The sequence below is a fragment of the Equus quagga genome, chromosome 7 (genome assembly GCF_021613505.1).
Source record: "Equus quagga isolate Etosha38 chromosome 7, UCLA_HA_Equagga_1.0, whole genome shotgun sequence".
Lineage (NCBI taxonomy): Eukaryota > Metazoa > Chordata > Mammalia > Perissodactyla > Equidae > Equus > Equus quagga.
The window spans coordinates 87,133,726-87,156,688 of NC_060273.1; the positions used below are offsets into that span (position 1 = coordinate 87,133,726).

The 22,963-nt window shown below is 35.3% G+C and overlaps 1 protein-coding gene across 1 annotated transcript in view; it reads right to left on the reverse strand.

Moving 5' to 3' along the window:
* Positions 1–690: 690 nt before the first annotated feature.
* Positions 691–22,963, reverse strand: part of ADAMTS19 (ADAM metallopeptidase with thrombospondin type 1 motif 19) — a 236,109-nt gene continuing 213,836 nt past the window's right edge. The window contains exons 22-23 of the mRNA XM_046668387.1: positions 3,004–3,181; positions 691–847 (exon numbers count right to left, since the gene is read on the reverse strand). Coding sequence (XP_046524343.1) covers positions 696–847; positions 3,004–3,181 — 330 coding nt within the window. The 3' untranslated portion in view covers positions 691–695. The remainder of the gene's footprint in view (positions 848–3,003; positions 3,182–22,963) is intronic.

Here is a 22,963-nt window from a genome sequence, read left to right on the forward strand (position 1 = left end):
AATGGTGATTCAGTGTAAATCATTACAGTGTCTCATTGTTACAATACTTGTGTTCAAGTACATGTCCATGAACATGATCAAAGTCCATATTTTGACTTTTCCTTTCCATTATTAAAATAAGGTTATAATTACAGTAGAATTTTTCCTATGGACAGCTCTAAATCTGAACCAAATTCATCATACATTCTCTAAAAACCTGTTCAACACTATGAGGTTTGTTATGTTCACACATCTCCTGCCGATTACAGAAAATGGGCTAAGTATGCATCAGGACACCAAAAAACAAAAATGATTTCTCTCCATATATAACTAAACTATTACGCTAAATTAGTATACATTCTGGATAACTCAATGGTATTGGTGGGGAGAGAGTAGCACCTTAGAGACAGCCCTAACTTAAAAAAATTTTTTTTAAAGCCTAATGATCTTGTTTTTTTTTTTTACCCCATTTTTATTTTTATTCTGGAAACTGGATCCAACTTAGATAAAATTATTTATGAAGCCATATAGTATAAATCAAAATGTTTGTATAACCAAAACAAACACCATATTGGATGTCTGGCAGGCAAAAAAATAAATTAATTTGATTAAATTATATGTAATCTGATAATATTTGGTCTGAAAAAACATGCTAGTGTGTGTGTTTATAAATAATGGAATTGCAAAGAGCTGTGAGCCAGCCAGCGTGCTAGAGGTCAACTCTTCTGCTGCAGCTTCTGGGCATAGAAGTCCCTGCACGTCTCACAGCAGCGCTGATACCACCGCATGTCCTGACACAGGTTCTTCTCACGTATCACTCGGCAGTACACAGGCCACTGATCTCCCAGGCACTTGAAAGTCAGAGCAGCTGTGAAGCAGAACACAGGGAACTCAATACATGCAGATATCCTAGGTGTCATGAGTAGAAGCCAATAGCAATCAGTTAAGTGGGAGGATTTTGTATGCTCACTTTGCCTCATTTATATTACCTTCTGGAACTTAAAAGACAAAGAAATAACCCACCCCCCCCACACACACACACACACGCACATAATAAAGGAATAAAGTGAATGAATAATGGTCTTACTTGGGAACTTTTTTAGACTTATTAAAGATAGGTTTCCCAAATTCAATGAGTTCTACAGCAAATGGTTGCTGTTTTTTGCTGAGGAAGATTAGCCCTGAGCTAACATCTATGCCAATTTTTCTCCACTTTATATGTGGGTCACTGCCACAGCATGACTGACAAGTGGTGTAGGTCTGCACCCAGGATCTGAACCTGCAAACCCAGGCCGCTGAAGCTTACCCACTACACCTTGGGGCTGGCCCCTGCAAATGGCTTTTAAGGTTCAATTTTATGGCTTTCATTTAAACTTCTCTTGGACTTTTGGTTGAGAAGGTCAAAAAAGAATAATCAATGTGTTCAATATGTCCACCTTTATGGAAATGCAAATTAAGTACTGTCATGGATGAAACTGCAAAGAAATAGCAAAACAAAAACATGCTCACACTTATTTCACATTCCTTGTGTCCTAGATAGCAGACATGTCTAGGTGGAATGTCTGGGCATGGTGATTTCAGGTATCTTTAAAAACAAAGCTGATTACCAAAAGTCATTGAAATTTATAGCAATGAAGTGTTTGAAATTAGAACTTGGTACAGAACATCTGGTCACGTAGGTTTGGCCTCTATTTTTCTGAAGGAATAAATTGTTCTGGCCTGTGTAATAAAAGTCAGTCCTGCTACAATTCTTTCTTTTGCCACCATTCTAATAGGATTCATTATTTTACTTTTAAAACGCTTAGATGTTCCCATCACTGTGCTTCTGTGTTTGGGGATATACCTTCAAGGACAAATAAACAGAGAAAATGCAGTTTTAATTAAATTCTTCTTTTAATTCATTATTTTCTGCCACATGATACTTCAAGAAGGATTCCAAGTAACTGTTACAGAAAGGAATTATGTTGTTTTTGAATACATGGATTTAATGCATCTGCTCCAGGATTGCTTAACTTTTTGTTTTAACTAGTCTTAATTCTACTTGAACTGATGATTTCTTAGAAATGTTAATTATTTGGCGTGAAAAAAGAGAATTTTTGTATTTCCATGAAGAACTAAACTTTTCCATTTGATTGAGTCTTATGCCTGGAAAGTATCTATGACAATTTAGCTCCTTGCATTTTGGCAATACTATTCTGTATGATTAAATTGTTCCCCTGGAGATTATACGCACAGATTAAAACTGAAGGTGCTAAACATAAATTAATCCAATGACAGCCAGGTAGCAGGGCTGTTAAAAGCCACTGATTGCCACAGAAATAAAGGCTAATTCATTAATAAATATTTGTTATGCAAATGCAAGCTATATCTACTTAAAATACGAACTCTACTTCTTGACGATGGATTAGAGGAATAACAGGAATTGAGAATATATATGAAAGCATTTTATAACATAAAAAACTATATAAATAAACATGTAACTAGTATTTATTTGTAGTTAATATTATATCCTTAAAGATGAAAATAATGGTTCTTCTTGTTTGACGGTGCAGATCCATGTGCCCATTCTTCTTGAAAGCCATTTTTTACTCTATATCTTTCCAAAGGATAATCTGTAGCCAGGATCACAAGGAAGGCTATTAACAATGGAGAGATCCAAGGTATAGACACCACAACTTCACCTTTCCATAGACATTACCTTAATTGATAGGTCTGCAATGGTACTGGTAGGACCCCAAATGTGGTTACATTCTTCAACTCTTTATAAAATGACCTTGGGTGGTGTGGCATCCTAGTTCCAGGGTCTGGCTCTGAGTACACAGTTTCAGGAATCAAAGTAGTTTAGTCTTTAGGATTTTTTACCCACCCAACCATTTGGACTAAACTATAGTTAAACAGATCCAATTTAGTCAGAACCAAACTAATCAGTATGGATTTATAACTAAGCTTTAAAATGATATGTAAAATAGAAGAATCCAGGAGCATTTCTGTTTCTCAAAATCATCCCCTTTTTGGTCTGCTTACCCAGCCTGGGTGACGTTATGGTATTTACATTAATCTTCTCGTTGCAGGGCTGAAGGTGGCATGGCCTGTATGCTGCAGGTTTTTCTGAAGAAAAACATTCATTTCCATGTCTTCCTGTAATCTTGTGCATGCACTGGATAACACGGGACTGCATTCCTTTGCCACAGGTAATTGAGCACTAGGAGAGACACAAGGTTTGCTAAAAGTCTTTTTTGCTGTTTTTTTTGCCCCTGGGCTGTGAGCCACCTTCTCTCTATACTTTTTACAATTGAACATGAGCCACAACATCCAGAGTTGGTGCAAAACATGAGTCAGATATGTTGATGCTCATAACTTGGACACAGTACTGTTCAGAATCTCTGGCTGATCTAAGGCACAGCTTTAGGCAATGAAGGATGCAGGCGAGTAAAGATGGATAAAGAAAGTTGAAGTCTGACTTGGAGAGAATGAGAATGAATGATACCAATATTGCGCTTGGGCAGACAGTTTTTAAAGTTCTAATATCTAGTTTGCAACAAATAACTGATTCATGATTCTTTACTATGCTCACATATGCTGAACCGTGGAGCTAAATCCTTGTTACAGTCTTTCAACCTACTCATCTACTCCATTTGCTCTGGCCTGGAAATGTTTATCAACAATACCAATATTGCTTATCAACCTGATGTGTTACTGAAATAACTGCTATTTCTTGGCAGAGTACAGGACATCCAATATGGTACTAATAAAAATATTTGATAATCTGGATTTTTCTAATAAAATAACCTTTTAATGGATTCCTTGTATTTCAGCTGAATGTAGTTTGTCTTCATTTGTAAGCTATTTTGCAAAGAAGAACATATCCGATGTACAATGGTCTTTTATTAGAGAAGTCTCTTGGGTCCACGTACATTATTAGATTTAATTTGTTACACAAATCAGTTGATGCTTATTTGACCAAGAAAATACAATTATTTTATGGTATCAAAATTACACGTGAGAGAGGGAATGTGTTTGTGTTTCTGAAAATCATGATTTATTTACTAGTTATATTATTTTCTATACAGTAAATATTTAGCCATATTTGGCTAAATAGTTCTAAATAATTTAGAATTATTTAAAGAGATGATCTTCATCTATTCTAATTGAAAACTGGTAAATATTTTCTGATTGTCACTTTTTAGATATGCAGGCATAAGGTTTGTAATTTTTTTCCCCTTTGTATTTTACCAAGTCATTGTTATGATCGCAGTCTCTTTGCTGTCAATTCTTCCTTTACTATCATCATGGCTCCCAGCTCTTATTTTATTTGCACAAGAAGCATTCTACACAAACCCTTGTCACCTCAAGTCACTGTTTGCTTTGTCCCCAATCTTCCAATCTGTCCCATATATTAACACTGAATATGTATTCTTTCAAAATTGCTTTACATATATAATCTCCTTAGACAAAAATCTTTGGTTATGGAGTTCCCCATTGCCTACAAGATAAAGCTCAGTATTCCAGAATCTCCAGGCTGGCAACGATCTACCCCCTCAACCTTAATTTCCACCTCTCTGCTTTAGGAATCATTTGCTGTATTATAGACTAATCATATTTGTGCAATTTCTATTCCCACATCTACAATTGTGCTCACAGTATTATTCTTTTCCAAATGCCTTGCCTTTTTTCAGATCACAACCTCAAATCTGCTCCCTCCATGAAGCATCCCACAAGTATCCCAACTACTTATGCATATTTATGCAACATTTATGGTTTAAAACCATATATCCATATAACTGAGGCTCCCCCTTAGAATCACTTGGAGAAAATTTCTTTTAATTATAGATTGTAACACCTAGAATTTCTAAGTCAATAAACTCAGATGGGGTCTGGGAATATGCATTTAAAAAAATATCTAGGTGACTCTGTTGCATAGTGTAAGTTTATAAACTACAGGTCAACAGTATGTGTCCTGTATTTAACATAGGCTGATCTGTGTTTCTTATCTTTGATTAATATCTTTTAATGCATCTAGTTTGTCTCTTCAGGTAGATGGTAAATCTCCTGAAATTAGGCTCATTGTCATGTCACCTTCGGTAATAAAATCTACATGTCATGTATGAAAATAGCTTACTAAGAATAATGGACTTTTATGTGTATGCCATTAATGTGAATCTACAGAAAATTGATCTTTCTAGATTTTATTCTGTAAGTATTTCTGCATAATACCCTCTTTGTATCTGATGAATTCTTAGCTTTCTGCAAATAGCAGGTTAAAGAACAAGTGGGATGTTACATCCCTTTAAATCTGATTTTTTTCATGTTAATTTCCATAGACTGTGAATGTTTCCAGTTCAGTTTAAGCTTTATTATAACTTACAATTATTATAGGAGGAGTAACTGTTTGACATGGGCTTTCTCCCTTGAAAGCATCTTAATCCCGTTCTAAAGAATGGACGTAACTATATAAATAAAGACATCATACTTCTTATAAAAATAGTTTCTGGAAAATTCAAAATAGTTAAACTAAAAACTTTTAAGGGGTTAAGTTAATACGGAAAAATATCATTCTAGTATCTACTCCTAAAATTCCCATAGATCTTGAGAGTAATCACAATACTTGAGAAATCAAAAGAATAATAGAAGTTGTATAAGAGATGAACTCATTCTGATACAATAGAGAAGGTTCTCAATCATATGTCAAGGAACACCATAATCAGTCACAGACCCAAAACTTTTTCTTTTCTTTTTTTTTTGGTGAGGAAGATTGGCCCTGAGGTAACATCTGTTGCCAATCTTCCTCATTTTTTTTCTCCCCAAAGCCCCAGCACATAGTTGTATATCCTAGCTGTAAGTCATTCTAGTTCTTCTATGTGCGATGCTGCCAAAGCACGGCTTAATGAGCGGTGTGTAGTTTCGTGCCCAGAATCTGAACCGGCGAATGCTGGGCCTCTGAAGTGGAGCATGTGAACTTAACCACTACACCACCAGGCCGGCCCCCCAATACTTTTGATTAATCATATCAACTCCAAAGAACATGAGCAAACCAAAGTAACACATCATTTTTCAGGATTATAAAAAAATGAAAGAAAGTAACGATAGAATACATAATTTTAGCAGATAGTGGCTGAAGAACGCCTTTCAAAAAAAATTGAAAAACTTAAGAGAAAAAGGTGTTAGTTGCATTCCTCATGCAAGTTAAGTTTGGTAACTATTTAGGAATAGCCAGAAAATAAAAATAGTATCCAGGAAATAATGGTAGTTCTGTAATTCACTTAACTAAAACAGTATGATTTCTGCCTCTGAAATCAATAGAATAAGCTTTATTATAAAATTAATCTCATAGCCTTAGAATAAAATTTTCATTAGAATACTTTAATAATAAAATATCAAGCTCTTACTAGTAATTATTTTCTTTATAAAATATATTTTGTTAAAAACTTTGTTACAAGTGTGTGAAAAATCAAGAGAGATTTGAAATGGAATAATTCTAAACTAGTTCTTACTTTATTATAGAAGACACTACGAAATAATTGGATATTTTCTCAAGTCATGTCACTATGATTAAAGACAGATGACAGACTTTAAAAGAAAAAGCCAAAACAGTTCTGGCCTTGAAATGAGGAGACCTGGGCTCTAATATTGTCTCTAGCAACTAATGTACCTGGGACTTTTCTCCTTTTTGTTAAGAGCAGGGCATTGTTGTAAATCATAGCTGCACTTGTAGATGTAAATTAGCACAAAAGTAAAAATTCCCAATAACTTACTATTAAAAGTTACAGAGTGGTCTGGTAATTTTTAAGTGGTGAAACTACATAACAGTAAAGACTCTAATATCATTAGCTAATTATTCACTGTGCCATTCAACAATAATACAGTGGAAGTTTTGTTAAACGAACACTCAAAATCATAGTTTGTTTGAAAGTCTCAGAATAATCATTTATAGCTTTTTCAAATATTTATTGATTACCCACTATGTTCAGGATCTTGTGTAGAAAATAAAAACAGCAGAAATTATTAATACTATGGAGCTGGTACCTTATTCAATAAACTTTATTAAAAAATGATATAAAATAGGTGGAGTTAGAAACAGATTACTAGACATTACAGAAGCTGGGCAATTTCATCTACTTTTAGCCAACTGTTTAATATTTTAAATAATCAGTTGCATTACAGAACCATGGTTTGCTGTTTAGGATCAAAAGAAACCAATAATACTACTTCTGAAATCTTTACATCATATAATGCTAACAGTAGTCAGAACTTATTTAGTATTTATTATATGCCAGGTACTGTGTTAGAGGTTACATTTATTTTAATATCTTACATGAAGTGCATGAGTACTATTGATACTGGCCCTGATATCAGTTTCCTTACATTAAACCCAGCATATATGGGGTTGAAACCAAAACACTCATTTCCTGCTTACTTCCTGGCTTCCTGGCTCCAGGATCCACTATCCTCCATGGAGACAGACTCAGCCAAGGACAACCCCCTGGATTCATTATCTCCTCTCCTCCTGCCCGCCAAGGAGCTACAGGCTGGTGGGAAAGCTGCTGGCCAGCAATGTCATGGGCTCCCTCCTCTCTGCAAGTAGTCTCAAGGCCAAACACAGGCCTGTGGGAAAGCGTCAACCAGCAAAGCCATATGCTCTCCTCCCCTACCTAAAACGCCAAATAAAAACCCTTCCTTTTAGCTTTTCAGGGAGTTTGGGATTTCAGCATTACCTGCCCTTTCTTCTTGCTCAGTGCTGTGCAGTAATACAATTCCTACTTTCTTCCACCACACCCAGTGTCAGAGATTGGCTTGCTGCGCAGTGAGTGAGTGAACTCACGTCGGGTTTGATATCACTATTACTATCCCTTTTACACAGATGAGAAAATAGAGTCTGAAACTGCCCAAAGGGTTACAGCTAAGAAGTGGTAGAAATGGAATTTGAACCCACACGTCCTGAAATCAGAGATTGGCCACTTAAGCTTTACTTGATACTAGAAGATTATTAATACTCCTCTTTATGCTAACAGTCAGAAGTCTTTCCTTTTCCTCTCCTGCCAAATAACCTCTAATCCTCATATCTTACTCTTAACCTGAACATTAATGAAATTAGAAGGGCTTCTTTGTTTTGTTTTTTATAACTCAGGTTTTGTGGTATGAGATAAACTCTTTTGCCATAAGGACAATTCACATGCATGATTTATCTTCAGACAGGGTGATCATATAATTTATCATCCAAACTAGGACACTTGTGAAAGAAGTTGCTGATAATAACTATTCCTAGATGACAGGCATACACTGGGACAGTCCTGGGTAATCTGGGACATAGAGAGACCCTACCTATAGACAACTAACTGACAGATCTATGTACCAGATGATAAACACAAATGAATGGACACATGAAATACCTATTATATTCCAGGCGTTATCTAATGTGCTTTTACACAGAATGTCTTGGTTAATCTTCCTCATAACCCTAATAACTTCACAGATGGAAAGAGTGAGGCTCATAGAGATTATTTCCTTCATTCATTCAACAAACATTTACCAAAAGTCTACAATGTGCCAAACATTGTTCTGGATACTGGGACGTGACAGTACACAAAATAGACAAAAGCAGATGTCCTCAGTAAGTTTACATTCTAATGAGGGAGGCAAGAAAGTAACACATTGTATGTTAGACATTGAAAGGCACTAAGGAGAAAACTAAAGCTGGGAAGGAGGACTGGGAAAGTTTGGAGGGGACAATTTGCAATTCAAATGTGATTATCAAGGAAGAACTCATGGAGAAGGTGACAAAGACGTGCTTCATAAGGAGAGACGGACCTCAAATTCAAGTCTTTTGATTTCAAATGTGATGTTCTTTCTGTGTTTCTACAGATCTTGGATCAATTTCAATGGCTTTCTCTTTCTCCCTCCCTCCTTCCCTCCTTTCTTCCCGCCCTCCTTCCTTCCTTCATTTCTTCTTTCCTTTCTTCCCTCCATCCTTCCTTCCTCCCTCCCTCTTCCCACCCCTCCCTCCTTCCTCCTCCCCTCTCTCCTTCCTTCCTTCCCACCTTCCTTCCTTCTCTCAGTCATTTTTCTAATACATTTTAAATCGTCCTCTTCACACATGTACCAAGTAAATTTAAAATATATTTGAAACAAGGCAGCACAAAAGACTTCCACTAAAGGCCAAAATGCTAAAATGTCAACAACAATTTGCCAGCAACTGGTAAAGAAACTCAGCATGTACCATATAACTTGTCACTGATATTTCTTTTACAAGGAAAATTTCCTGACTAGAGTATTTTAAAAAGAGAGACTTGTATTGTCTGACAAATATTTTGTTCCCCAAACAGTTTAATATTGCCCTGAAGGATCGTTAAAAACAAAGCACCTCATGAATCAATTCCACGAACTAGAAGCCTTTAATTCTGAACAGGAAACACAATCTTGATGTCCCAGGTTTATGACAGTAGAAAGAAACAGTAATCTTTAGAACAAACTTACACAGCTTAGAAAACCACTCACATGGTTTTGGAGTTAACCAGTTTTTCTGACCGAGATAACAAGGCAAATGGAAAATTGATGTTGGTATTCCCTCTTCCCCACCAAAAAATGAGCCCTGAAGTCTCTGAAAATGAAATTTGTTTTATTGACTTAGTGATATTCATCAGTTCAATCTATCTGAGAAAATTATGACCTTCTTTACACTTGGGTACACGTAGTAATATCTTTAGATAATATCATCATAGATTTCTCTTATAGTGTAATAAATCCTTTCTTGCCCTGGGATAGTAGTGACAATTTCTAAGGCTGTATTAAATTATGCCTACACTGTAGCTTGCATGTCAAACTAAATATGATAAAGGAAATTTTCTCATTAATTCAAACAGTTTGGACTATTAAAATGATTAGAGAAATAGTTTAGTAAATGAGAACCATGAATACAAATGTGAGTAAATCAACAAGAAGAGGCTTTATCTTCTTTTAAAATGAGATCATATTATAGAATCTTATAACCATTTCCATTACCTAAAACTTTATTTTCTTTCTGCCATTTCTTATGCTAGGTAATAAGAGCTAACTGACTTTATTTTACCTAGGAAATTTCATCTAAATAAACTAACTGAAAGGCAAATATGTGGGGAAGCATAAGCAATGTCGAAGTTGGTGGACGTGTACAGTAGACAATTACTTAACTCAGATGTCTATATTCTTCTAAAAATGGCCAAGGATGATCTGGTGATAAATATAGATGTGAAATCTTGGCAAGTTTTATTTACTAAGGTAGATGATAGCCCTGAAGTAGGCAGAGTTTGCCAGGGCTGGTAAAGGCAGGTAGAGACGCCAGAACGATTTAGCAAATTTATGGATTGGCCTAAATGCAAACAAATGAGGAGAAACAGAAAAAATCTGGGAAAAAAAACACTCTCAAAAAATTCTTAACAAACTCCTAACTGTGGTATTTATCATAGAAGCAAAGCGATGAAATGAACTCTGAATAGCTGTTAAGTCTATCTCATGGACAAGCCAAAGTGTGGAATCCTTTCTTCCACCACAAAAGATGGATGAGTGGTGAGGCACTGGGCAAAAAAGTAAATTGCAGGAAGAAACTGACCACGTTAATTTCACTCCTGTCATAGTATTATTTATCAGATTAATAAACAGTGTTGCTAAGATCTTGGTTTAATACTTTGAAAAATATGTAAACACCTTATAGAAGGTGTTCAAGGAAAGACTGTTTATCTTGAGACATTTTATTGATGTTATAATTTCAGTATGTTCCAGGGCAGTGAGTGTGTGCTGACAAATAACTGTGACCTGGTGAAATTATTTAAATTTTCAAGTCTAATATGATGCATTGATGACAATTAGGTTTTAATTAGCACAATGGCTATGAAGAAACTTTTGATGGATCAAATAATTTATGAGTGTACTGTTTCCAAATTTTCATTATTTTACATAGAAATATTATTTTTAAGATATATTTGAATATGTTTATGTAGAATCTGCATCTTTCAAAAATAGTCTACATGTGTTGTTCCACAAAGTTGGAATGAACATCGCTATGCTCAGAGATATCAATCCACTAAATACTAGTGAATGATAGTAAACATGCTCTGTAATATACTGACACGAGTATAACATGTTTAATGCAAAGAAAAATGGCTACATAGGCACCAATAAATAGCCATCTACAAATTTATAAAGTGTCCAAATAAGGGAAGAGAACAGTCATCAGGATTTTAGGAGGTTCTCAAGGCTTGTCCATGGTACCATTTGAATCTACTTTTGTAAAGCATGAAATTATCTTTCTGTCATTGAAAATTCATGAATCAAGTAAGAATTTCCATAATGGCTCATGGTATAATCTGCCTAGTATCATGTCTCTGTCAAATTCACCAAAGAACATTGTTGTCTTCTATCCAAGAAGTAACCTGTGTTTCTGGACAACTTAGTTTCACTTAAGAACCCTTTAGAAATGAGATGTCCGTAAATATCTACTAACTACTCTCCTCTTTAGAGAGGAGACACTTATTCTTTCCACTGATGTGATTATTGTAGTACTTCTGTGCTCTCTGGGTTCTGAGATCAAGTAGATCTATTCTGCACATGTGATTTTGAACATGGAGCTAAAAAAGACTTCCACATCTAGTCTTAGGTATTGGGATTCTATGGTAAAATGCTAAACTTTAAAATTATTGGTTAAATGTTAGTTTTCACCTTTTCTTTCAGGACTTGAGAATAGTCACATAGACATTGTTTGGGTGTTTGTTAGTTATTTGTGACTCTGAATATTTAGATAACTTACATTTGGGAACCAATTGAGACATTACGGTATAAGTAAATTTGTAGACGTAGGTTAAATAATCAACTAGTTTCCCAGTGAGTTTATGGAACCATTAATCTGTGTGTGTTAAACTGTAAAACTCTTCAAGGTGTAAGTCCAGTAAAATGTCCTCTGGAACATTACCCCAAAGAGGCAGAAAACTCAATAGCAAAAAGACTACTATAAGGTCTTTATTTAGAGTTTAGTTGGATAACAAACATAACTAAACTAACACTGGTGTGCTTTTGAATTCCTTAAAAAAATTTTTTTCAGTATATTTAGGGGTTAAAAATAATAATTCTCACACTTGGCCAGCACAGAGATTACCCGAGATTCCTTCCTTCTAGACTGTGCCAAAGATATATATTTTGGAGAGAATGTGTATTCTCCAGGCCAACAGCTAAGGAAGGCTCTGTAATGCTTTACTCATTTCCAGCTGGCCTTTGTAAGAAATAGGAATTCCTAAATTAAGAGAAAATTGTCACTGGCAAACAGAGTTCAAATTTTTTTTTTAACCAATATAATAGACAATCTCACAGAACCTGATATAATCTGTAATGACAAGTGCCAATCTATAACAAGGTTAACAGCATTGACTTGGATAATTTGTCTTTGGGAATAAATGGATTATTCCAAAGTGGTTTAACAAGAGTGAAGTAGCATTCACAGTGGAGAGTGGATCTCATAAGGAAACTAAATGATGACTTCTACTGGAAATTATTAGCGCAGCATTCCTATTCATTTATGTATATGTTTGGCAGTTCCATCTTTCAACTTTTTAATAAAGTGAGTGTGAAACAAGCATACTAAGGAACAAAAGTTAGGTTTGTTTTTTAAGATTTGCTATTTATTTTGGTCAGTGTTTCAGCGGCTTTTCAAAGTAGTTCATCTGCCTTATTTAACACATGTGTATTTGGAATTGAATCTATTCCTAGAGGTCAGACATTTGAGGATTTTTTTGCATATGTGTTTAATTAATTCATCGTTTGGTTCTACAGTTTAAACTATTTTTGTCTCTTTAATGAAAATGTTCGCATATAGTTATAGCAAATCAAGGAAATGTGTGTGGCAAAATCAAGCAGATTGCTTATGAATGATTAGCAGAGAATCGAATATGTTATGAAAAGACCATCAAAATTACCCCCAAAATCATTTTTTATATCAAAGTACATATTGATCACCACACTGATGGAAGAAAAAAAAGATGTTTTGCATTAAGAAGCAATTCATAAACCCAAAGCGTTGGGCACATTTGCAATTCTGCCAGTTCTCAGCCTATGAATCACAGGGTGTTACAAAGAGGGGAAAAAAGACTATCCAGACATTTCTGTTTTATCACTATCATTCCAGTGAAACATCTCCTCCCAAAGAGAAGTGTTTGGAGTGACAGTGACTGAATTTCCTTTTCAAATAAAATACTTTCCAGATCTAGTTTAACAATTCTATGTCAAAAATGGATCAGATCCTTCTGTGGCCATGTTAGAGAAGTGTGTATTTTTTGTTTTGTTTTAATAAATAAAGTCTTGATTTAAAATAGCACAGAGAGCATTATATAGCTACCTTTAACTTATTCCAACTTGAAATGAACTATCTGCCAGTTCACACAGAAAATTCTTAAGTGTGCCTTTCTTCCATCCACTACTTTTCTTCTAGGTTAGATAGTTGCTTTCTAACCTGATGGCAGGTATTCCAGCCACAAGGATGCAAGAGAATGCAAAGGAAGCCTGCCAGCTTCCTTGAAGTTCAACGTCAAGCACCTTTTAGGCTTTAATAGTATGTTATTCAAATAAGAGTGGATTTACTTCTTCAAAGAAAAACACTTTTAAGGAGTTTGATTTACCATACAGGAAAATGGCAAGGGATTCATATGTTTACATAAAATTATACTAGTTAGTTTAATTTTCCTGGGGAAAAATAAGCTAGTTACTAATTCTTTTGTAGTAAAATATATGAAACATTGTAGTTGTCATAGAACAGAATCAGAAAAATGAAACGGATCAGAAGAAAAGAAATATAATGCTCAGATGTATCACACATGTTTTTTGCTCACTTGATGAAAAATGTTAGCAGTCATTTATTCAGTAAATGTCACTACATGTCGTGCAATGTTCTGGTCACTCAGATTTGTGGGAAGGGTAAAAGGATTAAGATATTCTTAATGAAACAGCAACCAAATAAGACAACAGGTAATTAATTGAGGAAAAGTAATCTACTTAATAAGTACAAACAAATTCTGTCATTTATTGGGGAAGCCCTTTGAAAAATTAGGCACTTGAGCTGGTCCCGGAAGGACCTGGATAGTTGGAAGAAACACATTCTAGGCGAAGAGAACTGTGTAAACAAAGACATGGAGTATGTCACAGTACATGCTGCTCAGGCCTGAGCTTAGTGGAGATACTGAATTAATGAGAACGAGGAGACAATTCTCAATAGGTAGGTTAGGACCAGAATATTGAAAGCTTGAATGCCAGAATGACTGTCTGGCGCTGAGAGTACAGCCAATGGCAAGTCTCTAGAAGTGTTTGGACTTCTAGAGTATAGGATAGAGTGATGAGGTCATCCCTGTGAATGGATGGATCTGAAATAGAAGAAGAAATAGGGGTAAGGAGGTACATTAGAAATCCTTACTCTACTCCCGATGAGAAAATAAAGACTGCAGTATTACACTGGGAGTAAAGAGTAAGTGAGGCAAAACCCTTCTTGTGCATAGAAGAAGTGTCCAGGAGAGCTTCTAGCCTGGGTAGATGGGGAGGTGACATTGACATTTTTTAAGAAAAAGGAAACTGGGAGTGGGATATGGTTTGAGGAAATAAAATGAGGAATTTTGTTTTAAACATACAAAAATTGAGGAACTACTGGAATGCCAATAGCACAGTCCTAGGGCAGCTGATGTTTGAGTTGAGAATAAAAATAGAGGCCCCCTCAACTCCCTCTAACTCAGTCCCTATCTCACTGAACATTCTTAAAAATATGTTCTTCCCTTGTTTCCCATCATTTCCTTCTGCTCCTTTGCATAGCCCTTTCTCAGTCTCCTTTGCTGGCAGCTGCTTCTCTCACCTGCTTTTAAAGGTGGGAGTTTCTTAAGGCTGCATCTTTTCTACTCTGGCGACACTCCCTCTTCAGGCACACTGACACTTTAAAAGTTTAAACACCAGCTAAATGTTGACGATTCCAAAATTTCTATTTTCATCTCATTCTTCTCCTCTACCTACTAGACACCAGTAATTAACCCTTTTATGGGCACATGAACATAGTCAAAAATAGAATTCATAGTCTTTCCCTTTCAACTTGATTCTTCCTAGGGTTTCCCATCTCATGTCACAGAACCACCAACCATACAAGTTGTTCAGACCAGGAAGCTAACCTGGGAGTCCTTCTTAACAACTCGCTCTTTCTCACCTCCCCCACAGATAATCAACCCAGTTCTGTTCATTTTAACCTCCTAACAATTTCTCAAAGCCAACCACTTCTTCCCATCTCTACTGACACTACAATATGAACGGCCAGCATTTGTTTAGTTACTATGTATCCAACTACGCTAAGAACTTTCCATGAATTATTTCATTTGGGTTCATTAACTTATCTGAATAGAAGATTCAGAATTCAAACTCCAGGCTGTCTGACTCCATATATGGAGCTATCTTACCTCCCATAGTCCCAAATCCTCTCCTTTCCTCAGAAATTCTAAATTCTAAATTCTTTCAGCATTTCTCTATATCCACGACATGAATCATTTTTGATAATGCACCCTGAAAAAAATGTAAGTATTAAGAAAGTATGAGTTTTCTTTTAATTTCAGGCAGAAACTGTTAACCAGTTTATAAAATCAAAGAAATATACGGATGTGGTAGAATTATAAGCCCTTTCCTCCAATGTAATTCAAATAAACTGTTCTTTGCATGTATGTGCAGAAAATTTTTAATTCATATAAAAAGAGTATATGCAAATAACTTTAGCTCACACTATAGCCCTCTTGTGCATAATATTTACTTACTTAACAGTAGGTCTTGGAGAAATTTTCTCATCAGTTTTTTTTAATCTACGAATATATCTTTAAAAATTATAGTATTCCATTGTTTGAATATAGTATCATGATTTATGTAACTAGTTAATGAATATATGGTTGTTTCCAAACTTTTAGTGTTCCAAATTTTTGTTGTTTTGTTGTTGTTCATGCAATAAGCATCTTCATAAATAGAGTTAGCAAATTATGTGAGAATGTCTGTATGGAAAATCTCTGGCAATGGAGTTGCTGAGTCAAAGAATGTGTGCATTTCAAAATGAGATATTTTTTTACCCATCAAATTGGTAAAATAAACAAGACAACAACAGGTTGATAACATTCAATCTTAGATGTAGTATGGGGAAACAGATATGTGGAAGCAATTGGGCAGAACTGAGTAGGATCTGCTCCCTGTATATGGAGCTTTCCGGATGACCCACAGTATCCCTCAACCCACTTCTCTCACGTTGCCTTTCTGAGTCCTGAAGTTGTGTGTGTGTGCACGCGTGTGTGAGTGTATATTTCTAACCACGTTTGTTAGTTTTATTTATTTTACTATATGGACTCACAGATATTCTGTATATGGTGTATAAGGTTACAGATTTACATTTTTCTCATCCATTCTGCTATTTGTGTCGTGTCTCCTAAGGCAGATCCTTCATTTTAAGTAGCTCCTAATACTTTTCCTTGGACTACGCACATCATCGACACTGGATTGTTACTTTTACTTGCATAGTTAAAGCACGCTGAAATTCAGAAAGACCTATAGTTGCTTTGGCCCATTTCACAGATATGGGGATTGAGGCCTAAGGAACTGCTCCTTCGCATACAAGATCGATGCTGGCTGTGCACCCTGGCTGTGAGGCTCCTGGATTGCCACCCTAGTGAGCCTGAAGCAGAGTCAGGGACCTGTTTGCTAAAACGATCTCCCCCTTCATTACATGGTGCATCCAAAGACTCCAAATGATACCTTTCTAACTGGCTGATCATTTGCATATTTTTCTTACATCTTAAACAAGACTTTCTCTGGTTGTTCTGCTGATCTGCTTGTGTCCATCTCTGGATATCCTGTGGTATTTGATGAACATATACTTCACTGTATTTAAGTAGAAAACATTCAGTGCTAAAACTACTCACTTTAATTTTATGACATTCTCATTAAATTTCATTATATTTTTTTTACGGGAACCCCCACCTATTGATGTTCAATGTCCCCAAAATGAGCTTTGGCATGCTCCATGCTCCATCCCCTATAAAGAATAGCAAGAGTAATGTTTAATTCAATCACATTTGCATTGAATTACTTTCAGGTATGACTTAGAAGGTGAAATTATATATATTCTTGTATGCAGCATAAGAGCACTGATTGTATTATTTTAAAAGCCTAGTGATTTTTTTCAAGGATCTATTAACAAGACAGTATTATTAAGCCCTGTGGATTAAAAAAAAATATATACTTCTCTTGCATTTTACAACCTATGGGAAGTTAAACACATGTTCTTATCTCTGCATTATACATGTCTACGCATATGTAATATGTACATTATACGTACATACACACATATAAACCCCCATATGCATACACACACATATACAGACAGAGACAGACACTACTTCACTCTCTTTAAATTATAAATTTTCTCTAAATAGAAGATATATACACATAGTATGTGTGCCTCATTCTTTTTTCTTTTGAGGAAGATTAGCCCTGAGCTAACATCCACCACCAATTCTCTTCTTTTTGCTGAGGAAGATTGGCCCTGAGCTAACATCCATGCCCATTTTCCTCTATTTTACATGTGGGACATCTACCACAGCATGGCTTGATGAGCAGTGTGTAGGTCCAAGCCCAGGATCTGAACAAGTGAATCCCGGGCCGCAGATGTGGAGCATTCAAACCTAACCACTACACACCACTGGGCCAGCGCACCTCACTCTTTTTAAGCTAATATACTTTTGTTACATTCAATCATACCAGCCAAATGCATCTGACTACTTTGAGTAATTCAAACATTTTGGAAATTCAATGTTTTAATCTGTCTGGGGGCAATAGATAACAATCTCAGGAGATCTTAAAAATGATAGCAATGCAAAAAATGTTGCATTCTCTGGCAGTGCAAAGAGGCAGAGGGAAAACAACTGGATAATCAATTTGGGGATTTTGTGCATGGTTTAGAAGACAGCTGTCATCTCCAGATAGAATGGTGAGCAGAAAGTTGTGCAAACGCTCAATGGATGTATCTAAACAACATAATAGAAAGTCATTCTTGAGAAAAAGGATTATATTTATCATTGAGTAATTTCTTTAGTACGAACAGCTTAGTACTCAGAGACAAGTGTGTTTTCAAAGTAGATGTTCCTATATTGCAAAAGATCTTTTCTTTAGGAAATCTTGGGAGAGGTTTCCTCAATGTCCAAATGTTTTAAACCAAGCCCACCATCTTTGGTTTCTTTAATTCATTGACTGATCCAACAATGATAGATTTCAGTGTGATAGATTCATATTTCTTTATGGGATAGCTGCTCAACTTTTCCTGTTTTAGGAAATTATTTATAATTATAAAAATGATAAGCAGTTATCTTTTCCAAATATCAATAGATGTGTAGATATAATTAGAAAATAATTTTGAATAGAAATGCTAATTCATTTCAAGAATAGTTTTCCAGATTACAGATAATTTCAATTTGGTTTCAATCTACAAATTTTCTCTAGTTCAAAAAAAGTTTACAAAACCAGTCTTTGAAATTTGAATAATCTAATGTAAGCTTTCCCAAAGTGTATTACACTAAATAACAAACTAGCTACACACTCTGCAAAAGTGATCTTTGGTAAAAGGAAGAAGAAAAGAGAAATACTAAATACTGTCATCTCTCTTTGAGATTTACCAAGTACAGAAGAATGTTAAAGGATCGAAAAATTCTTACAGCAAAGAGTATTTGTTTATCTTTGTTTAACCCTAGAATTTCTCATACATGGAGACAACATCCCAAGGAATGAGTTTTCCATGGAATATAATTTCAGGAATGCAAGTCTCAAGAATTCATAAATAAATATGAATTTAGTCTTATAAAAATAATGACATTCAGGTCTTTGGTAAATACTAATTTGGCTAATATATCTACTTGACAATATATTTTCTCGATTATAGCAGTTCTCATTTTATCCATTCCTTTTATTCTCTAGTTTCAGCTGATACTCAACATTTTTTATTTTTACATTCTACTAGGGAATTTAATTTTTTTATTTTCTCTTGTTGCTAATTATTTCTTTAAATTTAAAGTGGAAATCCTTCTAACAATTTATTGAGCTTCCTTCTACCAACCCCTAGAGCCCACTTAAATTAATTGTATTAAAACAAACAAGCTATACATATTCTCATTTGGATTCTGAGATCTCCTCCACGTTGATTTTAATGGGGGTAGAGTATATGCCAGCATTGAGTCAGTCCAGACATGCAGGAATCCATAGGCTTAAGGTCTTAGCCAGGCCATGGGGCAACAAGAAATCCCTCCTTTGGGATTTCTGGATCTGTTCTTTTTATCCCTTTGACTTAATGCAAAAACACTGATCAGTGAAGATGCATGATTAAAAACATGGTGTTATCTAGTCATTTAGTTTAGGATATTCTTGATTGCATTGATCAAGATTTGTTTCTTTAAGTTTCCTTCAATGATTCCCTGAGTTTTCCTTGTGGAAAGAAATGTCCTCCGTGATTACTCATAATTTTAGTGTTTTAGATTCCTCTTCTATTCAACTGAATAGAATTGAGGTTTCCTATTGTGGGATAAGTTAAAGATGACTAATTATACTGCAAGCTTTATATTTACCACTTCTAAACAAAGATATACCATACTATCAGTGTAATTAAATCATCCAAAATGTGCTTACTGTGCTTCCAGTATGATTTTGAATTATATCATCACAAAAAGACTCATAATCTCTTGTCCAAAAATATATTAATCGTGTCATAATTTGATATGTGGCCAAAACTATTAATTCGCCAGAATTTTAAAGGATTAAAATTCAAATTGTAGAGTATGAATTAAATCTAAAGAAAAGCCAAGAATAATTATGTGCAATTCCAAGGTGTTTTGTTTGTCATTCAAATTCACTTGAATAAGTATAAACCACTTGTTAATACTGCACAGAAAAGTTAACTCCATAAAAGCTTCACGAAGGACCAAATTCTGTGTGACTAGTAGATAAAAGAATACTTTTTTATTTGCTTCTCTACTGGCTTCCAATAATGAAAACAAGAAGTTGTAGAAGTTCAAATAAAGGCAGAAAGGTCAAAATCACACAAAAAATATGGCAATTCATTAAACATAAGGGCCTATGTTATTTTTCAAGTCAGCATTCTATAGTTAGGACAGCTTAAATGAGTAAATACAGATTTATATTACTAGGAAATATATAGGTTGTGTTCTGTTCTCCCAAGAAAGACCCTAAGGCCATATCTATATCAGAGAGTGAGTCAGAATGTGGCACATAATTGTGTCAATGGTTAACCCAAGCCAGAGCAAAGCAACCTCATCGTTTGTGTCCTACTTTTGGCAACTTTCTAGTCTCAATGAAATATACATGAGCATTTTTCAAAAAAAGGCTGCATTACATCTATTTAGAAATCAGAGGTAGCGATTTTATGACAGGAGATTTTTCTCTTTGAGTATCCTTGGATCTGTATTTTTCCCTCTCAAGCTGAGAGCAATTTTTGCACTGTTTACACAAAACCAGCAAAACATAAATGCTAGAAATCACATAGGCTGATAACATACGCAGTGAACACAGTTTGAGGCATAAGCCATATTCTTAGCAAGGCTTCATTTAGCAAATATTTTCTGTTGGCCCCATAGTGGTCAGTGACTTTTAGACAGTGGGAGATCCTGAGAATAGAATTTTCTTTCAACTGATTCTCTAGTTACTCATCCATATTATCAAAGGAGGGGCAGGGTTTCAGAGCTAGACTTCATGGATAGTCCATTAAATATTCCTGACTAAAGACAATCCAAGGCTAAATTTTAAGTCCACTTAGGTTTATCAATAGTTTAAAAAGATTAGTAGAATTTGAGTGAAACTGACAGATTAATTGACCTCAGAGGAGCACAGAAATCCACCCACAACTGCACACATCTTGTTGCTATTCCTGTTCCAGGGACACAGCTGATAAGAATAAGTGATCTATGTGTTTCCTCTGTCCATGAATACTTTAATCACTGAAACTTAATAATCACAGCATTATTCTTTTTCTCTGTAATTATTTTGGAATGGCCTTCATTTTAACATGAAAGTGATATCTTAAGAGTAAAGAAGGAGGGGTGAGATCAATAAAGTTCACATGGAGCCACTGGCTTTAATTTATGCATGCTGTTTGAATCTGTTATGCTGAGACCTCAGTCATAAATGAAGAAGGAGAAAACAGCTTTAAGGAAAAGAGCAGACTCATATTCATACAAAGAGAAAAAACCCCGCAACATACTGGATCTTCTAAATAAACAAAGAAAGAAACAAACAGGCCAACAACGAAAGTAAAAAGTCATGGAATAAAGATGAATATTTATTAGAGCAGTCCATTTCTTTCCTTACAAAGGCTATGCTCTAGCTGGGTAGCGATAGGGCAAAACAACAAAACCAGTTTAAGATGACTTAATCTAGGTATATTTAAAATTACATACATGTAATTGTGGTAAAATTTGAAAAGTATATTTTCAGGCTTAGCTTGAAAAACCAAAATCAATGTTTTCTGTAATCTCCGCAGTTAATTTTTGTTTTGCTTAAGATTTAACCAAAGGCCATATAATAAGCACATTTATTAATCGATAGCATTGTATCTGTCATGCATATAGGATTTGCTAGACAAATTTCTATATGCAGCAATGTAGGAGCTTACAGTTCTGTGTCATAAATTACCATAAAACATGTATCTTCTGTTGTTTTTTTTAAAGATTGGCACCCAAGCTAACATCTGCTGCCAATCTTCTTTTTGTTCCTCCTTCTTCTCCCCTAAGTTCCCCAGTACATAGTTGTATATTCTAGTTGTAGGTCCTTCTAGTTGTGCTATATGGGACACAGCCTCAGCATGGCTTGATGAGCAGTGCTAGGTCTGTGCACAGGATCCGAACCGACGAAACCCCGGGCCACCGAAGTGGAGTGTCCGAACTTAACCACTTGGCCACGGGCTGGCCCCGTATCTTCTGTTTTTTGTAATGACAGTTTTTAATTTTTCCTAGTTAACTGGGGGTTAACGATGTTTATCACTTAAAATATTTCTATTAATTAATAAAATTGGAAAATACAGAGCTCATTTTCTCTAGGGGTTTTCAAACTTTTTCTTAGAGCAGAACTATTTGATTTAGGGAAAACATTCAGTGTCACTCGCCAAAATAAACAAATGCGGAGTTCCTAACAATTGAAAGGAGCAAAGGCGATCTTCCCCACATCCCTCTAACTGCTACTTTCATTTCCTCGTCCTATTGCACTCCTTCAGTGCTGAGAGAAGAGTTAACACACATAAAGCTTGAAAACAACAGTATTGTCTATTTTCCTTATTTCACTCATACGGAAACAGAGAGACAAACGTATTCATTCAATGGTTTAACCAGTTTGCCCATCTGCACAACGAGGGAGTCCAAACTGTCCCTGAGTCTCTTGATTCCAAGCCATTGTCTTTCCCTATCATCCTACTCTCTTTCTTTCTCTTAGAATTAGGGAAACATAAACCCTGAACGTAGAAGAAATTATTTGTGGTTAACTTGGAGTTCTCTCATCTAGCAGTTGTTTACTCTGAAGTGTGAAGTTTCCTTACGTAGTTCCCCAGTTAAAAGCTGCACAGGTTGGGCTGCAGACTTCCTAATTCTGCAGTCAAGGATCAATGTACCTTGTTTAGAAATGCATCGTTTAAAGAGTCCCAATGTAAACTTTAAATGTTGTAAGTTGTGGAAAGAAGAGTATAGTTCACTGAGAAAACTCAGGTTTGATGTTAATATGCAAACTTTCTTTCGAGAGGAAAGGCATGAATAATTACAAGAAAATAGATTTTAAATGTCATGGATTTCTTTTGGGATAACATTGGGGAAGCTGGCTAACCACAGTGTGTTAAACAATGAAAAGATTTCTTCCAGAATATCATTTAGGGTTATTTATGAATAGCCACCACACTCCCCACCATGCCCGGGGAGGCACCGCTTTT